Raw genomic sequence first — 20,879 nt, 5'->3', positions numbered from 1 at the left:
TCAGAAAGAGAACAGGCAAATATTCGTGGGTTGTGTTTCACTATACTTAGTAATTATACTGTGGGCGGGACATAAAGAAGGATTCAGGCTCTGGCCTAAGATCTTCATGGAGATTAATACTTTTTTATATACAGTAGTCAAATTTACTGGAGAATTTGGTCATGTCAGTACTCTGCATTAAGAAAGTGATATAATAATCAATTATAGGAAATTGCTATGGGCACATACAGAATCCTTCAATGATAAAAGAATGGCCTGGATAGAGAATCTTGATGCACTTTACAAAGCAGGGATGGAAACAGGCTTGTTATCAGGCCATAAAAAACATTAATAATAGTAGATTCCAAATGATCCAGTTGTCATGACTCTAAACTCTGAGATGAAGAGTTTTGGTAGTTTTGTTGGACATTTTTGATTGTTTTTGGTTTATTGACTTTTACCTGTGTTTCCTGTAAGGGTTTGGGTTCCACCTCTTTTGGAAGAGGTGTTTTCTGTTTACATCCCTGTGTTTCTTGTTTCATACTCCGGGTTCTGTTTCCTGTTTTATTTTGTAGTCTGGGTTCTTGTGTCTCGTGTCTAGCTTTACTTCCTGTCTGTGATTGTCTGCACCAGTCCTCATGTGTTACACCTGTGTCCCATTGCCCCTGCCTTCCCTGTGTCTGTATTTAAGCCTCTGTGCTTTCCTTTGTCCTTGTCGGATTGTTGTCTATCGTCGTTGTCTAAGTGCCGTTATGTCTTGTCCTCCTGTGTTTCTGTATCCCATGTCTCCTGAGCTCCAGTCCTGTTCACCTGTGTAAGCCTCCTGTGTTTTCTTTGTGCTTTTGTTTCTTCAGTTTTACACTTTGAGAGTCCTGCGTTTATTCTTATTTTTCTGTTAAAGACTGTTTATTAAAAAGACTTTAGTTCAAACTCTGCATCTGGGTCCATCTGCCTCACAAAACTCTGACAGAACAATCCGACCTCTGAAGGCAGGGGCAATGGGACACAGGTGTAACACATGAGGACTGGTGCAGACAATCACAGACAGGAAGTTAAACTAGACACGAGACACAAGAACCCAGACTACAAAATAAAACAGGAAACAGAACCCGGAGTATGAAACAAGAAACACAGGGATGTAAACAGAAAACACCTCTTCCAAAAGAGGTGGAACCCAAACCCTTACAGGAAACACAGGTAAAAGTCAATAAACCAAAAACAATCAAAAATGTCCAACAAAACTACCAAAACTCTTCATCTCAGAGTTTAGAGTCATGACAACTGGATCATTTGGAATCTACTATTATTAATGTTTTTTATGGCCTGATAACAAGCCTGTTTCCATCCCTGCTTTGTAAAGTGCATCAAGATTCTCTATCCAGGCCATTCTTTTATCATTGAAGGATTCTGTATGTGCCCATAGCAATTTCCTATAATTGATTATTATATCACTTTCTTAATGCAGAGTACTGACATGACCAAATTCTCCAGTAAATTTGACTACTGTATATAAAAAAGTATTAATCTCCATGAAGATCTTAGGCCAGAGCCTGAATCCTTCTTTATGTCCCGCCCACAGTATAATTACTAAGTATAGTGAAACACAACCCACGAATATTTGCCTGTTCTCTTTCTGAAAAGAGAACAGGAGTCACTCTCTCTCCATCTCCTTCAGATACATGTCCCTGAGACCCTTCCAGCCGCGTCTAAACACAAACATTTAAACATGAACTCTTGAATGTAACCAATAGCTTAAATCAAGTCACAAATACATATTTTCAGGATTTACCAGGTAGTCCAACTTCCTTGCTCACTTTCTGAGAAGTCCGAAGGTCAGTGACGTCGGGAATCGATCAAGTGAATCTTTTGCTTGGGTTCAAATGTTTCATCTCTAGCAGGTGAAGCAAATGATGCAACTTTGGCGTCTTAATGTCATTTGTGTTGCTTGGAACAATTGAAACAAATTTCAGTCCAGTCTTCGCATTGACTTTTATATAACCTCATTATGCAAAAAATTAGGCTTCGCATCTGGTGTGAATGTACCGCAAGTGGTGTCCTGACAAAACTCCCAATTCCCATTTTTCAGCTCTACAGTATAGTAGTTGGTCATTTTTATTTGGTTACCTTTGGTTATAGGCCTGACAATAGGGTTGGACCTGGGCGAGTGTCACCATACAGATTCTTCCTCAGAAATAACAGTATCTTTCTCCAGGCGTCTTCCTGAGCGTGACAATGTGCCACCATCTCTCCACCCATCAGAGCCAATTCTGCAAAGACAGGACGCAACAGAAAGCGTTCAAGCAAAATGTCTGATGTCCTGATAAGGTCAGATAACTCTCAGTCATGTACAACCTTTGGCTCTTGCTGCAAAAGAAAGGAATAGAGTGAATGGAGTGTGAGGTAAATATGGAATGGTGATCATGTGACCGGTGTTTGGGTACTTCAGGACTTTCATACAGTGGTGTCATTACACAAAATACACAACTTGAACACACTGAACCACATCCTTAGGAGCAGCACACATCTGACTGACGAAGTGACATTATTTGTCTTGGCTAACTACATACATCCAATGAACTATTCTGTTTCCTCTCTGTGATCAATAAAGTTTTCAGCCTGCTAGCTATTGATTTACACTGGGTGCTGTCATTTCATGATACTCACGTCCATTGCAGACTCCTGGGCAGGGCAAACCTGATCGTCTTCACCTACAACTAGCAACAGAGGACACTGGAGTCGTCCCACCTGCCCGGAGACAAACCACAGCAACGTTTCAGCTTCACCTGCTGCAGCCTCTGAATCACCATAACCGTTACAGGGAGAATTTATCCACAAATACTTCACTTTGTTGTAGAAGAACTAGAAATACATTTATGAATCAAATTAATTAATGCCTCTACGCAGTCTTTGAAGAAATGTGAGCACAGAAGCACATTACACAACCCACCTGTGAGGACAAATAACCGAGAATTGTTGTGACTCAAATACAATCACACAAATGTTTTTCTGAATAAATAAATGATTACAATCTTGATAAAGCTTGCAAGTGAAATAACTGGATCACATCGCTAAATTATCCCTACAGAAAATGAATTGGACAACCTAACCCAAACACATGATGCCTCCAGCCACAGCTGTTGGAGGCACTAAAATGGGAAAAGAAAGACACTTGCTTCTGACACCAAAAACACATTTATGCAACTGTAAAACAAAGAGGATAAGAATAGATGGTACTCACGTCCACCTTGAGTGAGGGGTCAGTGGGGATGGGCAGTAACATAGTTCGCATTATCATCTTCTTGTCCTCATTGAATGTTGTCTTCTTAAAATCTCTGACAGGAAAAAAAACAAAAAACAATAAACACACAAGGTCTCATCTCACTTCAGTTAATGGTTGATTCATGTCTGTCCATCTCCTGATCTCTCTTATTCTATATGTTTTAGCAGCCTTTATTATTTTGATAACTTTCAGTTCTAAAGCCCCTGTTGTTCTACTTTAAGTACCTTTTTACATATAAAGACCTTGAGCTGCATTTGATGCGATGAAAATTGTAATATACATACATTTATTATTATATTAATTAAAATTATTCAGAGGTTTTCCACTTACATCTCCAACAATCTCAAAAATGTGTCCAATGATTCATCCACTTGTTGCACATGAGTCCCGTTGATACACACCACACACCTGAGCTGTGACAAAGACATACAGACACACACACACACTAAACAATTACATTGTGATCATCACCAAGCAGAAATCAGAAATTGTTTGTTTATTAGCGGTCGCCTGATCGTGACGTAGGAGGTCAAGCCTTTTTGATTCGGTGAGGATGAGTCGCTCGGGGAAGAGGCGGAAGTACGGAGAAGGAGAGGGAAAAAAAGTTTGGCGAAACAGTTCTCCTGATCGGTGGGAGGTTTACGTAGTGAAGTGGAGGTAGTGAATCCCTCGGGACTACTACAGCTAAAGGGACGCCGCAACCGGACCTCAGAGAGACATATACCAACCGCAGAAAAGTAAGCGGGTTAGGGTTAGGGTTACCCTAACCCTAACCCTATATATATAGGGTTAACCCTAACCCTATATATATATATATATACAGTATATACATGATCTGAATGAACCACAAAAAAATACTCCACATGACACTTGTGTGCTATCATAATTGTAAATGAGCGTAAAAACAATGCTTTGCGTTGCATGCACCTGTAAGACATGTCAATGTGCACATAGTGGAGAAAAATAAACTTTAGCCTCCGGACAATATCAACTATTATATAGGTGCAACTGCAATGGTTACTTTAAATGTTGCTGCAACAAGCAATTGTCAGATGGCTTTATCTACTTTTCTTGCATAAAGTTCCAGTGCCACACAGACAAGATTTCAGTATTTGAAGAAATCAGCCAGCTCAACACTTGCAGGTCATTTCAACCAGTTTGGAGCATTCCTAAGCAAAAAAGACCATTGACCACAGTCTGGGAAAAATGGAATAAGATTGTATTGCCTGCCTCTGACCTAAGTTGCAACAGAGCCAAATAGTCTAATGCCACTGGTGAGTACAGAGAGCTGGCTGTGGCATGATGTGTACAAAGCTGTGTGTGTGCGTGCGTGCGTGCGCGCGCGTGTGTATGAGTAGATGCTGAGTGGATATATGTACAATGAAATAAGATTTTATTTCTAAAATGATATGTTATACCAGTTATGTCTAGCACTTTGGCCAGTTTCTATCTCTCTCTTCTCCTTGTCGGTCAGGTGCTCCGGGCCTCAGGAGGCAACCCAATCCCTGGTGGTGGTGTTTTCCTCCTGATCTCTTTTTTTGGAGGGCAGTGTCACAGGTGGTTAGTTTATGGACCCTTCCCTTTTGGGTTCCCTGCCACCATGGTAAGCCCCGGGCCTGTCCTCATTACCCTGCCAAAGTGCTACTTTGATGTCATTAGTGTAATTGATCCTAGTGTTTGACATTTTTAGTTTCTGTTGAATTGGTAATTATTGTTGTTAAATAGTTATTTTCCTTTTAACCTGAAACCGACTCTCGCCCTGTGGTAGTTGACTAACCTGTGTGACCTAGGTCCCCCCCCACACACAAGCGCGCGCGCGCACACGCACACGCACACACACACACACACACTACAATTGCTTTTATCAATAATGTTGGTGGGAAGATGTTTCGTCTTTTGGAAAAGACGATGTTGAAAATCAGGTATATATGACACAAAAAACTTTGAATTACTACAATGTCGTCTTACTTTATTATTTCATGTAACACTGTGAATAAATGTGGTTAAAGTTAGTGTTAAGTTATCCCTTATGTTCGTTGTTGATGCTCATTTCAGAGACTAGGAGCAGTTGTGTAACCATCATGATTCAGCTGTCAGACTGGTTGTTATAATGGGATAATAATATAATTATGCTTTTTATAAACTGCTTTTTAAAGGCAGCAATAGAGACTGCTGAATGTATGTCCAAAGGAAGAGCATTCCACAAAGGCGGAGCTACCACCTTGAAGACACGAAAAAAGAATAATAATAATTTATAGTATTAATTTAATTTGTAAGTACTTAATGAAAATTGCTGAAAGCATCGATAGATTGACTGAAATTCTTATCCAAATAGTGGAGGCTTCCTACCTGTCTCAACCACAAATGAATGGTTTAGTCCTGGCCGCACGCAATCGAAGTGAGTGACTGACTGCTGGAGAAGTGATATTCAATACGTCAGGAAAACAAACGTAAAGTCAGACAATAAGGAAAGAAAAGAAAAAATAAACGAGAAAGAAGCCAACGGAGGGCAGACATTTGTTTTAAAGATTTCTTTCCCTGGAAGGGTTTGTTAATGTGTGACCTACCTGTTGACCCAGCACATCTACTTGTGTGCATCATGGACTAGCATGTAGAGTCCCTTGTCATCTCTGAGTATTTAGTAGAGTTTTGATTAACTAAAATGAAAGTCACATCTTTTTTGCTCTTATTTTTGAGAAGAAAAATAAACTGACACAAATTGTACAGCAATGATGACAAAAGTAAGAATAATAAAGCAAATATTTATTGGGGAGATGAGGGTTCTGGCAGGTGAAGAACAAATAGTTAATGCAGGTTTACAGGAATAAGTAAGATGCTGATGAGACTTGCAGTGGTTATTTAATTATTGAATTAATGTAATGACTTATTAGTATGTCAGTCAGATAACATTTAAAAGAGGATGGATGACAGTTTCATAATCAGATCTCCACAGCAAATGTATTCTGTAGTTATTTATCAACCAAAAAGTGTGAAAATTCTTGAATAAAATTCTCAGAAAAAAACATACATTGGTAAATCATAACAGACAAATGAGGCTTTAAGACCATTACTCCCCCTTGGCCAGCCATCTTGACAATGAGATGTAGATGTGTTCAGACTTCCAACTAAACAAAGTTTTTGGCAAGCAGCCAACTGCTGTTACTTTCTCAGATGTTATGTCAGGATGGGAAAATTGCAGCTACCAGTGTTGTGGTGCATCTTTCACACGACAGGGCGCTCATGTTATCAATGAGCATATGTTTCACTTGATTATGTCTGAGTGTGCTATGCAAATCAACATGTGTTTTGGTTTTAACACATATAAATGAACAATGTGACGATGTGAACATTAAGTAAAGCTTCTGACCTCTGGGTGAATGATTTTACGCATCAGGCTGCTGTCTGGCTGATGAGATAACTGCATGATTAAGCAGGTGTATCAGTATTCCTGACAAAGTGCTTGATGAGTGTGTTTTCTAAAGGTTATTCATCTTTTGTACTGATGATTCAGTCAAGAAGGTTTCATGCCATAAATGTGCTTCAGCTGTGAGACATATAAAATTGTTTTTGGGTAACAATTAAAGGGATTTTTACATCCATAACCTCAGACTGAAATAATTTATCTCACTTAGCAACTCCATTTCTTTTAGTTATCAACTTCATCACAGGTGGGAAAAAGAGGTTAGAACAGGGTTTCTGCCAGCATACAGATTCTCCCTCAGAAAGAGCAGCATCTTCCTCCAGGCGTCTTCCTGAGCATGAGAGTGTGCCACCTTCTCTCCGCCCCACAAAGCTGTTACTGTAAAGACAAAAGGCAACTCTTAAAACACCAGTTGATATCTTTTATCATCCACAGTTTCTCAGTCTGAAGGTGTACCCACACTTATGACGTGAGGAGACTGATTTAAAGTTGCTGGCTCTGGTGTGCGGCGTGAATGGAGGTTCAATAAGGTGACCAGTGTTTGGGTATGACAGGACAGTCAGCAGGTGGCTGTTCCCTGCTCCCTCCATCATCTCCTGGATCTGGAAGTACAAATCTCACATTTGTCAGATGGTTTCAGGATGCATTTGATTTCATTTATCAATGGGAATCCTTGAATGTAATTGATAAATTAGTGGTTTCTTTTTTAGAAAATGTTTTTTTGAGTTTTGCAACATTGCATTGTTTGTGTACACCCTAACCCTCCCGCTGAATAACAAAATAAAAAAGAAATATATTGAAAAATAAAAAGGCAATAGAGCATTATTAAATGATCTGATAGATGGTGATAAGTCCAAAACATATGGCGCAAGCTTGCAGGTGATTGTCCACAATGGTTTTCATATCACATGTGCCTGGAAATATATTTGTAAAACAGTCAGATCTTACAGTAAGATCTTACATTGTATAAGGCTGGCACAGTCTACCACTTCTTGTCTGACAGTTCCAACCACAAATCTGCTCCCAGGCCACTTAGAGACTGTAAATTCTGGAAATTGATTTTGTAAGAAATTTCTTCTCTGAAAGTAGCGAAATAGGTTGGATTTTGGTAGGTTAAATGTGTCAGCAACGCTGCTGCTTCAGGATCAGGACAAAAGCACAGGTTGGTTTGTACCGTGCTGGAATATCGTCCACATGTATATCCCTGAAAATATTTATCCAATTTCTTCCATCCTGCTTTCTAACCTGACTACAGTCCTTTAATCTTACATCATTTCTTCACACAGGACATAATGTTAACGTAGTAAACTCACGTCCATGGCAGACTCGTAGGCTGGCCAGTTCTGATCATCCTCACCTACAACCAGCAACAGAGGACACTGGAGTCGTCCCACCTGCTCAGAGACAAACAGTAGCAAGTATTGAATTTGAGACATCATTTTAAAATGTGTTTTGTATTTTCAAGATACCAGCAATTGTAGGGAATAATCCTGAGAACTTCAAAATTTACATAAAGCAAATTAATGGGTTAGCATTTATGAAACTCATTGATCTTCAGGTCTTCTCCTCGATTTCTCACTTGCAGAATTTGGTGTGCGATATTAAGAAAACATGCGGTATCGAAAACGTTGTTTAATATCGCGATGACGATATAACTTGCGATAAATAAACATAAACAGTCCCTGGCTATAAACCACAGACAGCTCCACAGCCAGGAGAAGGCGCACAGCCCGGTCACAGCGCCACCAAGTCCGGGGCAGACACCAGGGAGCCATACACAGCTCCACTAAGTCCAGTTACAGAGTTAATGTGGGTCTTTTCTTACATGTTTGGACCGTGAAATTTATTTTTTTTACAGTCTTTAGCAGCGCTATCAGTAATTTACTGCTCCGCTGTGTCTCTATCATTCGCGCTGTGCGCTGCTCCGACTGCGTCAAACCAAATGGAGACGCTCCCCGCCCCCTCCTCCAGCTCCATACTTTTACTAAGTTAATAAGTGTGTTGTTTTTACCCAGACTGAGTTTACAGATGTGTCTGATCACACTGTTTGTTTGTGAGTATGAGTATGTGTGTCTGCGTGTGTTTGTGTGTGAGAGAGAGAGAGAGAACTCTTATTCTTATTGATAAAAGAATCGATCATTATGTGATGATCAGTGTTGATATTGTGGCGACAAACAAATCAACTTTTCAACTGTGGCGAGTCAGAGACCCGTCAATGATTTGAATGTCGTTCATTTAGCAGCAGGGCTCCATCTGATCAGCCAAATATATTTGCGTGGCGCATAGATCATCATTATCTCCATAACATGAGCTCGCACATCGTTAAAACAACAATTAAGATATTATCTTAGACGATATATATCGCACACCCCTACTTGAAGAGATTAGTTTTTTAAAGACTTAAGGGAGCCAAATCATAAAATACCTTTTCACAGGTGGCAAAGAACTGTTCTCCAATCAAATGTTACAAAATTACTTAAAATATCATTTGACCATTTTTTCCTGCGTTCTTATCATGGAGATATGTTTTGTTTTAACTATTGATTTAAGAACCATTATAGATGTATAAAACTATACCACACCCACACACATGTGAACACATACACACATCTTGATGGTAAAATCATTATTATTGTTTTTATCACACAAATGTTATTAGTCTATTGAACCTCATTGGCAGTCATGTTATTTTCTCCATGTCAATGTTTTATTTTCTAAATTTGTGAAATCTAAACATTAATAAGATAGAGGCTTCTGTCTCCCCCCCCCCTTTATCTTGTAATCTTCTATGTAAATTTAACCAAAAGTACTTTGCTTCTTCAGCGTATGGTCGAAACAAATGACTCCATGAGGGAAAGCACATCATGCAAACTTGTGAACTACAACTACAGCTGACTGCAACTGCCAATGAACATTTATTTTTATTATTTTTGACATGAAAAAAAACTATTAAAAAACTCAACAACAAGGGAATCAGACAGAGACACCGGTGGAACTCACGTCTGCTTTAAATGAGGTGTCGGCAGGAATGGGCAGCAGCAGGTCTCGCAAGATCGTCTGGTTCTCCTCAGTGACACGAGTCTTCCAAGCGTTTCTGATTGGACCCAAAAGAGAGATTTGTTTTTTAGATGTTTTAAATGAAACAATTGACAAATATATATTAAATGGTGGGAATTCACCTGCTGCACCTAATGGAGGCTCAGGAGTTGTGTGACGTGTGGAGAGGTTTCCATAAGAAACAGACAATACACTTGGACACATGCTAAAGATAAATGACTGTCTATTGCCAGACGTGATTGTTTTAACTGTTTTAAACATAATTCCTCTTTCTGATCACTCACTTGTCGCAGGTTCTGGTTTTATAAAACTTAAAACCTAGCAGTGCTTATTGACATTTTAATAAGGTTCTGTTGAAGGAAAAAAACTTGGAGAAATATCAAAACAGGTAATCCGATTTTTGATAATTGCAAGCTGAAAAAAACGCCCACTATCATCTAGCATAGGTCACCTATAGGTAGCCCACAGTCCGGACCGGACCGGACCCAGAAGCCGTTCTATACAGACCCAGAACTGTTATTAGATTTTTACGGAGCATTTCTATTTGAACTTGTGCACCTTTACTCACGATTACGGTAGTGTTAATTTAACCTGCGCAGCTTTTTGCGCCTTTACGGTGGTAAATCCTGGCAGCACCAGGTAGAGTTCACTTCTCTCACTGAACAAGAGAAATTAGGAACAAAGAGGAAAGTTAAAGCTGCTTAGTTGTTCATATTTGTTAAGATTGTTTATATATGTAGTTATATATTAAGAAAAAAGAAGGAAAGGGGAAACTTAATTTTTTTTTTTCTCAAATTAAGCACATTATTTTAAGATACCTTTTTCAAAAGGTGTTTTATTTATTTATTATTATTGAATTTACACCGTGTTTTGATATTCCTCCAAAAATTTACTTGGATTATACTTTGGTTTGCATTTATTTTGTTGTTGGACAGCTAAATGTAGATTGCTTTATTCCTTTATCCTCACAATTTTTCTTTGGTCTGGAACTTAAGAATGGACAGAAGAGGATCACTCACATCCAAAGTCTGACTCTGGGCAGGAGCTGATTGAGCAGACTGGAGTCTGTGAGCAAAAAGTCAGGTTTTACAGTGACCTTTTTAAATCTCAGGATATAGAGGAGGAGGCACTGGCTGTCATTTTGTGACTTTTTAGAAATCAGTAAACTGTTGGGCCTAAAATTGCATTGAGTTTGAGCATGAGTTTTTATGGCTCACATTAGATGCATTTAGTTGTTGCTCTGGTTTTATTGCTAAAATTACGGTTTTATATTGAGACCTATATAATGTGCTAAACTTTAGCACATTATATAGGTCTCAATATAAAACCGGGTTAGGGTTACCCTAATCTTTAGCAGCTAAAGATTAGCGATAGTTTGAACGCTCCCTTTCAGATTCAAAAGGCGGCTCCGTGTCTGGATTGTTGTACAGTTTTTTTCTTTTGAAGCCTTCTAGCCTTAATATTATCGTCCAAATATGATTTCGAGAGAGCTGTCAGGAAAGCTAAAGCTGACTACAAGTACAAATTGGAAAACAAACTCAAGGCCAATGACAGTTTTCAGATCACAAATTATAAAAACAGTCTCAGTCATGATGAACCCAAGCTGCCTGACAGCCAGCATGATTCTATTGTCGCTTAAAAATAGCCAAATAAGATACAGCCCATAATGGCCAGCTTAATGGCCAGCTCCCTAACTCCCCCCTTTGTCATAGACGAGTATGAAGGTAGGGAGCCTGCTGCTCTGACTTTGTATCCTGTCACACTAAAATGTTGTGCAGATGAACTCACTACAGTCTTCACTGATTTCTTCAACAGGTCTCTTAACGGTTGACTGTGTAGAATTTAGTGACATCTAGTGGTAAAGTTGCATTTTGTAGCAGAATCCCACTTTCAAACATGAGAGAGAACCTGCGGAAACCTTCAGTTGTCATAAAAACTCAAAGGCTGTTTAGTTTGTCCAGTCTGGGCTACCGTAAAAAAAACATGGTGGCCTCCGTAGAGAGGACCCGCTACCGATGTAAATATAAAGTATTTAAATATAAAATTGTGTAAAAAACAACAATTCATACAATTTAGATAAAACACACTCGTGAAAAAATCACAAGGATTATCTTATATTCAATTTCTGCCAATAGATCCTTTACTTTTTCTCCATTCCATCCTGCAGAACTTAGAAGCCTCTCCCGCATACGCACAGGTTCTCTTTGTGGACTACAGCTCTGCTTTTAATACCATTTTACCTACAAAACCTTTTGATAAATTAAGGTAAGGTGTTAATCATTCTTTATGTCATTGGATCTTAGAATTTCTACAGTATACAACACAGGCAGTCCCCTCAGGGTTGCGTTCAATCACCGCTCCTGTATTCACTGTACACAAATGACTGCATTTCACATTGTGACTCTGTTAAAATCCTTAAATTTGATGAAGACACAAGAGTGATAGAGTTAAATCTTTCTTCAGCGAGCACGCATCCATCAGCCGTCTCTCTCACACACACACACACACACACACACACACACACACACACACACACACACACACACACACACACACACACACACACACACACACACACACACACACACACACACACACACACAGACACACACAAAGCAGGAGGAGATGTCGGGGCGCGCTCGGTTTGGCTTGATGCGGTTGGCGCAGCGCGAATGATAGAGACACAGAGGAGCAGTGAATTACTAATAGAGCTAAAAACCTCTCCCTGCATCCATAGCAGGTGAAATTTGGAATGGAAATAATGCTTCTCTTTTTTTCAGTGTTTGCATAGACCACCTATTGTATGAGGTCTATGTTAGCAGTGAAACCAAAGCAGACAGACTTTAACACTGTATACCTCAGCATTTGTTTATTTATTGCATCATGTAATCATCGCGATATTCAACAATGATATTGAATATCGCATGTTTTCCTAATATCGTGCAGCCCTAATCTTGAATCTTATTAGACAAACTTAGATCTGACCTTCGGGGACTGACTCTTCAGCATATGCAGATGATTTGCTCATCCTTTGTCCAGTTCGGCTCGATATCTTCAGCCAAAGTCAACTGAGACAAAAGTATAGCTCTCAGTGTTGGAGGGATACTGGAGGAGAAGCTTAGTTTGCCTGGGGTGTTGATTTTGAAGACAGGGGGCTAAAATATTAAGAGAGTTTTAGTAGATCAAGAATGAGTGTTTTGAGATAGTTTGGACTCTGTAAACTGGATTTTTTTCTCCCCACAGTCTCAAGTGTTTGCTCATTGTGGGAACTGGCTGGTTTCTCTCTATTATTCTAAAGCCTCAGCCTTACGTTTCTTGAGATACTGTGATTTGGTTCCATACAAATAACATTGGATTGAATTGTATTAAATAGAAAAGGACACAATTGGTGGAGGTCTTCAGTAATCGGTTTTCCTTTTCCTTTGGTAATTTAAGGGGATGAGCTTGGTGCGATGGCCAGTTGCGTGGCTGGCTCAGTAACTTCTCAAACTTTTGTTTCCTTTGGCTGGGATCACCAACCCTTTTTAATTCTTGATCTCTTTTTGAATATGGTTAGTATTTGGTAAGAAAATAAAAACTAATTGCAGTAGATGACTCTTCTAAGGCCTTGCCATTCTTCCTAATATAATGCCAGTCTCCTGATGGAGCATTGTTTGTTTGGGGAGGCTGTAATTGTTGAATTCTTGAACAGAAACCTTTGAGTCACAGACAACAACTTACTCCTTAAAAAAATCCATAATTTGTTCCAAAGATCCACCAACTGGCTGCACATGACTCCCACTGATACACACCGCACACCTGAGCTGGGAGACACACAGACACAATTCATATTATTTATATAGGTATATAAATATGTGTTTGTAAATATTTACATAGGATCAGCTAAGAAAGAAAACCTTGGCAGAAGTCTTTTGAGAACAAGTTTCAATAAGTGACACTAAAGAGCCTTATCTTGCCATGCTAAAGAAAGAAAAAAAAAAAACATTTCTGAGTTCGCCCAATGTGGAGGTGAGGGGGCTGGGAGAGCCCCTTCACCGGCACCCAAGGGTCAATCAGCACAGGTGAGAGCTGTTAAATGATCGATCCTCACACTTAAAAGGCAGCAACTGAGCTGCCTCATGGAGAACTGGGGAACACTCAGAGAACACTCAGAGAACACTCAGAGACACTGAGCTGCAAAGCTGCAAAGCTACAAAGCTAGTCCCTTTAGGTCAGTTTATTTGTGTTTGTTCACGTGTGTGTTTTGGTTTTCATAAAAGATGCGAAAACCTGAATAGTTTGTCTCTGGCTGCTGTGATGACAGCCCCGTGGCGTGGTCAACTGCCACACCCAGTCTTCCAGATCTGTTCCAATATTTAATGGGACAGGTTAACACATACTAGCTATAAATGTTCAGCATGGCTCAATCAAAATTCCACGGACATTTGTATCTACACTATTATGCTAATACCAAAAATCCAGTCTTTTACCATTAGCCCAATGGGAAATGTTCGCTGGTCATACATGTTAAGAGTGTTATAATGAGGCAAGTACATGTACATTGCTGCACTAACACACGACAGTTTCACAATGACCCAAAAGTATTTGTACACCATAGTCTAATTTATCTTGCCTTAGTTTCACAGTGATCTGAATGTTCTCATAATACCATGAAGATCTCTAAGTGATTTGCATCGTTGCTTCATTGTCAAGTAGAACTCTTTGCCACACTGTTGCTCTCTCTCTCTCTCACACAAACAAATTGACCTGTCTGTCATAGTCGGGGATATTCTGAGGCTGCTGATGGTCAACTGTCAAACATGTATTTGACCAGTTTTTAACCATCCTCCATCCTAGCATGCAAGCAGGCAGACCTCGGCAAAACACTTGACCAGTCTACTGTCAAAGATAAAATCTACTTCTGTATGAAACACTGCTTGTCTTACCTTAAAAACGTCAGAATAAACAGCCATTTTGAAGGTGATAGCGCAGCCTAAGGAAAGTCCCACCATGGCGATCCTGCTGCCAAGGACCTGAGGATGCTGCTGCAGGACATTGTAGGCCGTCTGCAGCAGTAAAACATAGTTGTAAAATTTGCATGGCTTCTTATAACTCATATCACATTCTCATATCACAGAATTTATGATGGATGAACAAATTAAAATCAAAAATACGAACTGCTGATAAAGCCAGGCCGCTAACATAGTTAACAGTTAAGACTTTATGCAATACTTTATGCACTGACATTAAGCAATCATTCTCAGATTTTAATGATCAGAATAAAAGCAATAGAGGCTGGAGCACCATGCTACATTTTCGTTATTTTGACCTTTTCAGTACCATCATAATGAAAGGAAAGGTGGGGCCCTAAGTTAACAGGGCCCTAATATGGGAGGAACCTAGGATTGAGAAATTGGACCTCCTTTTTCAGTCTTTCTCTGTCCTCTAGTGGGTTATGTTTTTTGTGAATGTATACAGAGTGCATGGTTCACTGCTGCGAGTCCTTGCTGCAGCAGCAATGACTAGAATAAAGAAACTAATCCATACATTGAACATTGGAGCCTGTAAACCTTTTCAAGTAGTGCCCTGGAAAAAACTTTTTGAAAACTTTTTTTCGGGGCACTACTTGAAATCTGCCTCATCCCGAAAGGACATGTGGGTTTCATGTCCCACAATGTCCCCGGTCTGGGTCAGCAGTTCTCCTCCCTGACCTGACAAGGTCTGGGCCAAGCACTGCTTTCCCCTCCTGAGCTGGTTTGCCAGAACTTCCTTGAGGCCAACCAAAATTCCTTCTCCATGGCCTCTCTGAACTCCTCCCACTCATCCCCCACCCAAGCCGCTGCTTCTGTGGTCTTGGCTGATACAGGAGGGCCTTCACCGCTGGTGTCCACTAGCAGGTTCTTGGGTAGCCTTCTTGACAACACCAATGATCTGGATGGAGGCCCTGAGCATGCCCACTAGGATACCTCCTTTGGAATGCATAAAAAAGTCTTCCGGAGGTGGGAGTTGAGGACCCGACTGACAGTGGCCTTTGTCAGCTGTTCCTGATGCACCCAAATAACATGTTTAAAGGGATCAAAAAGGATAATTTACTGATTATCTACTCACCCCTATGCCGATGGAGGGGTGGGTGAAGTGTTTGAATGGACATCAACGGACATTTAGGTTTTAAAACCCGGTGTAAGTGGAAGATAAGTCCCTAATATCTTCAGTTGTATTGGATTCGGCTGCTACACTGTTTACCCCTGAAACTCCAGCAGTGTTTTGTGGATTAAAACACTTCACCCACCCCTCCATCGGCGTAGGGGTGAGTAGATAATGAGTGAATTTTCATTTTTGGTGAACTATTCCTTTAAGTGTTCCAGGTCTGTCTTGCAGCCTTCCCTGTCATCTGATCCAACTCACCAGCAGTTAGTGATTTCTTAATAGCTTTGCTCCTCTCTTCACCCGAGTGTCCAGAACACACAGCCTCAGATCTGATGATACGACCACAAATTCGATCACAGAACGTTGGCCTAAGGTGTTCTAATCACCTTAGGAGAATAGCAAACAAGTCCAAGGATGTAGAAGAAGACATGTTCAACTCAGTCCGCAGACTGAAGACACACTGCCCCGCCCCCACATACTGCTACAGAGCGCAAGTCACATGTTTATTCAATTTTTATTAATACTGAAGATATCATGTGTCCAAATCGCACAACAAATTCGACACTGCTCTTCCCTGGGCCATTAACAATACACATACCAAGTGTGAAGCTGGTTGGATGAATGATTTAGAAGATATGTGTTCCACATACAGAGGCAGACAGAGAGAATGACAGAGACATTTGTGCAATTAGTGGGTAAACGTTATTTTTGGACACTAAGACACTCAGGTTTACCTCAAAGTACTTGTTGTCCACGAAATTCCCAGTTTCAATGGTGACTTTATTTGTCAGGTAGTCAAGAGCAAGGGACGCAAAGCCATGGCAGGCCAACAGCGCTGAGCGGTACTCCACCAACTTCCCTCCACCCCCCCACAGGTCCAAGATACCAGGGAAAGGTCCAGGTCCTTCAGATGATTCAAAACACCCAAAAGAGTCAATTTACATTAAAATGACTTTATACATTTATGAGGTTCTTACTTCTCTGGCCTATATTTGATGTATGTATTTTGAGGGCTTTTGATATGATTAGAGCAATAGTACCAGCAAGTAAGTCACAACTTATTGAAGCTGAACTTTGATGCTCCCCGTTAGGCATTGGACAAACATTTTGTTTGTCTGCATCTTTCAGTATGAATGGTTAAACATTATGTCATTACTGCCATCTGTCACAACCTCAAATATCCTACAAACAGAAACAAACCATATAAGACATTAACAAAGACATATTTAAGGATGAAAAATATTGGCTGCAAAATCAGCGACGATATAATTTATGTAAATATCAGACAGATCTACACCCACCATACATCACAACACCTTATTTCAGCAGGAGCACACAATGTAATATGGATGTTAGTCAGTGGATACAACCATAAAAGGGCTTTTTGGATTTAGTTAGGGTATGCAAGCTCACTCTTACCCTAAAGCTGCTTTAAGGGTACGAGTGCTTTAATGTCCGGACCCCATTTAGTGGACATCCTCCGGAGTTCATGTCTGAAAACAGTGAAGGTCTGTTCTTTGTTGCACTGAGGTCCGCGATGAAAAACATTCTGTTTAACCTGACTATGAACCTTAACTTGAACCTGTCTGAACCATGCATCCGGATAACAGCAGTTCCATAATGCTCAGCCCTAGGTCTCTTCCTCTTCTCCTTCAATACAGGTGCCCTTATGCTGAGGACTTCCTCTGACACTCAGGTGGAGGCAAACATCCTAGTAAAACTGAACTCACAATACTTAAGGGGGAAAGCGGGAAAGTAGGACCTGTCTATTGACAGCTGTGGTGGTGTCAAATCAGACAGTGCACAATTGAGTCGTGACCCTGGATGATGAACTGTAATTCTCCTCGATCATCACTGCAGCTGCCAGCTCCTTTAGCTGAATCTCCTCTTCTCCTTTCACTACACTGGTTCCCTACTGCAGCAAGTGATGCTAGTCTTAGCTACATAGACACCTCCCTCACACCACCAGACTATAATCTTATCCTACCTGGGGGCAGAAAAAGAGTTGCAGTGAGTCCACCCTCTGTGATTGGGATCCTGCGGATGCCAGGCGCCATGTGCCAGCGCTCCACCAACACAGAGGCCAGCGACACTAGATCCACAAACCCCTCAGTCTGGTGACCCTGGTACACTGAGATTGTGACCTCCATGGGAGTCTGGACGTTCAACTTCCTCATCCTGAAAGAAGATGGGAGAGTCTTTGATACCAATAACTGATTGTGATTGGCATTATGTAAGTAGTTCTGGCCTGCTTGCGTACCTGAGTCCAGGTTTGCTGCCTGGAACTGGTATGAGGCTCCACAATAGACCCATTGGTTCAACCCCTGAATATGTCCCACCCAGACTGAGATCCTCTGAAACTGGAAGTAAAGAGTGTGAAAAAACTATAATTTTCATGTTTATTCGTTATTTGCAATTCCAGCATTTTATTAAATGTTTCATCAGACACGTTCAAATAATTTTCCTTCATTTTCTATGTCTATGTCTTGAAGCATGTACCGTTCACAGTCCCAGTGGCATCAGCAGTGTAGTGACCAAACGCCTCCCATTTGATTCTATCTTCACACTGGTGGAAGGCGTGGACAGTCAGCTTGAAACCAGGTGGGGCATTCTGCATGAGGACAATGAACTTCTCATCCATTTGTCCTCTGGACGGCTGGACCGACAGACTCACGCAACATTGTTTCCTTTCCATCGTGAACTGAGCAGACTGATAAAATAATCACAGATAAATACGTCAAAACACGAATAAAGTAGAATAGAGTAAAATATGTCTGTTCCCCAAAGTCAAAGAATTTTTATATAATCAGTACAACAAACAGTTGAGCAAATGCAGAAACAGGTATAAAATTCAATAAAACTATGAACATGAAAATAATAAAAGAATTACAGCACATTAAAGATAAAGCCAACGTGGCATGTTCTGACTAAAAATAATAATAATAAAATAATAAAGTATTTCACCAGGGAATTGATCACTGATGCCATTGCAAGGTCCTTGTAATTTGTCTGCGCCTGATTTTCACCAGCTTTAAAAGTCTGTCTGTGTGTGTGTGTGTGTGTGTGTGTGTGTGTGTGTGAATGTGTCAAGTTAAAGGTTCAGTGTGTAGAATTTAGTGACATCTAGTGATGAAGTTGCATGTTGCAGGTGAATACCCCTCACCTCACCCTCCCCTTCTAAACATGAAAGAGAACCAGTGGTAGCCTTCAGTTGTTATAAAAACTCCAAACTGTTTAGTTTGTCCAGTTTGAACGACTGTAAAAAACATGGCGGCTTCTGTAGAGGGGACCCGCTCCCAGTGTAAATGCAAGGTATTTAAATATAAAGGGCCCATTCTAATGTGAAAAAAACCACAATTTGTATAATTTAGATCATCACACACTAGTGTGCCAATAGATCCCTTTCACCTAAATCTTAAACACTGGTCCTTTAAGTTGTTAACATCATTTATTCTATGCATGCAAGTGTGTATGTATCAAGTTGGTCAATGACATAATTGTTTCTGTGTGTGTGTCATGTTTAGTTCGTGACATGATTTAATTAGAGTTAGTGTGCATGGAAATGGTCCATTATTACATTGACATTTGTAGTAATATTCATTATCCCCTTCTGTTCATGTGTTAAACTTGAAAACAACCTAATACATGTTAATTGTGGGTGTTGGTCATCGAGAAACAACAACAACAACAGCAGCAACTCTCCTTCCTCAGCTGTGTGCAGAGAAGGACTTAACCATTTGGCAAAGGTCAGCAATTGCTTTGGGTCCCGAACTACCAGGGGCCCCATAAAACACCTAATAAACTTTTGGTTAAAATAATTATTTTGACTTTTGTTAATTAATCATTTCATTCTAAAAATCCATATGCCAAAACGGCATCAGAATGCCTATAACTTATGAGTAACTTGTGTCTCAGCAACCCCCTCCCCCCTCAGTCCCCACTACAATGGACTATTCCGGGGGGTAAACACAAACTGACAAGCAGTATTGAGCCAGTTCACACTTAAAAAGAACAAGTTCAAAGTTCAGTTCATACAGATGACAATGAACTAGCGAAAGTCATGAAAATAAAAAAACAGAAAACAGGGACAAAGAGAAATGGTAACATCAATCAGAGAGCCTGCTGAAAACCAAGGTAATAGATGACAGATCTTCCATGTGAATGGACAATATGGTACATTCTTATTTTACAGAGATCATATTGTTTATGAAAATAAGTGAGTGCATTTGTTAAACTATTAATATGTTTTGTTGTTTGGGGAAGAAGTTACAAGTAGGTCTTTCTCAGATAAATAAGGATTCAAAAAGGTGGCGAACAACGGATGCAAACAAATTGCTAAATCTGCCACTGGCTGTGTGCTGTGGGTCAGTAGAGTCATATAAACGGATTCTAATGTGGCCAAGCAGCTTATAGGCTTCATGTATAAAGTATCTGAATCACTGCACACATCTGAGTGTCTGAAATCAAAGTCCTCAAAATGAGTCACATGCATAAACTACTACTGCGTAAGTAGTAGTTGAGAAGAGTGACAACACACTGGTCCCCACTTCCTTCAGTGGGTGCTGCTGCCAGTGTTGCCACACACAGATGTAGATGTCCGAACTAAAAGTGTTCAAACACCGCCCAGACGCACACAGACCAGTACTTTCAGCTGCTATGGTTGTTGACTGTGGCTCCTCCGTGATTCGCTTTCCCGTGGTCAGACCAGCCGCCCCGACATTAATGGTAAATACGCCGGAAAAGCGCAGAGGAAGCTCAGCAACCTTATTCTGTGCTTCTTCTTAGTTCCCCATTAGAAGACGACAGTTGCGGTGAAGTCTTACCTCTAGAGAGGCGGCGGAGTCTCACTCGAACCTCAGCGATCCTCAAACTGCGGAGGACTTTGGGACGGTAGCGTGAGGTAACACGCTCAACAACATCCGGTTTTCAAAATAAGGTGTAATAATAACAATAATACTAATTGTTTGTATAGCACTTGTCTTAACAAGGTTACAAAGTTCTTCACAACATACATGG

The 20,879-nt window shown here is 40.3% G+C and overlaps 1 protein-coding gene across 1 annotated transcript; it reads right to left on the bottom strand.

Moving 5' to 3' along the window:
* Positions 1-6,007: 6,007 nt before the first annotated feature.
* LOC118109849 (peroxisomal succinyl-coenzyme A thioesterase) lies at positions 6,008-20,775 on the bottom strand. Its single transcript, XM_035157279.2, has 11 exons — positions 20,687-20,775; positions 18,363-18,573; positions 18,124-18,223; positions 17,851-18,041; positions 16,598-16,767; positions 14,663-14,782; positions 13,458-13,540; positions 9,681-9,774; positions 7,994-8,074; positions 7,141-7,282; positions 6,008-7,058 (listed from the first exon to the last, which is right to left on the bottom strand). The coding sequence occupies exons 2-11, from the start codon at positions 18,556-18,558 to the stop codon at positions 6,922-6,924; spliced, it is 1,314 nt and encodes a 437-aa protein (XP_035013170.1). The 5' UTR covers positions 18,559-18,573; positions 20,687-20,775; the 3' UTR covers positions 6,008-6,921.
* Between the last annotated feature and the right edge of the window lie 104 nt (positions 20,776-20,879).

Source organism: Hippoglossus stenolepis, chromosome 5 (assembly GCF_022539355.2).
Source record: "Hippoglossus stenolepis isolate QCI-W04-F060 chromosome 5, HSTE1.2, whole genome shotgun sequence".
NCBI classification, from domain to species: domain Eukaryota; kingdom Metazoa; phylum Chordata; class Actinopteri; order Pleuronectiformes; family Pleuronectidae; genus Hippoglossus; species Hippoglossus stenolepis.
The sequence above is the reverse complement of the archived record's forward strand: the minus strand, read 5'-3'. Positions and strand labels throughout refer to the sequence as shown.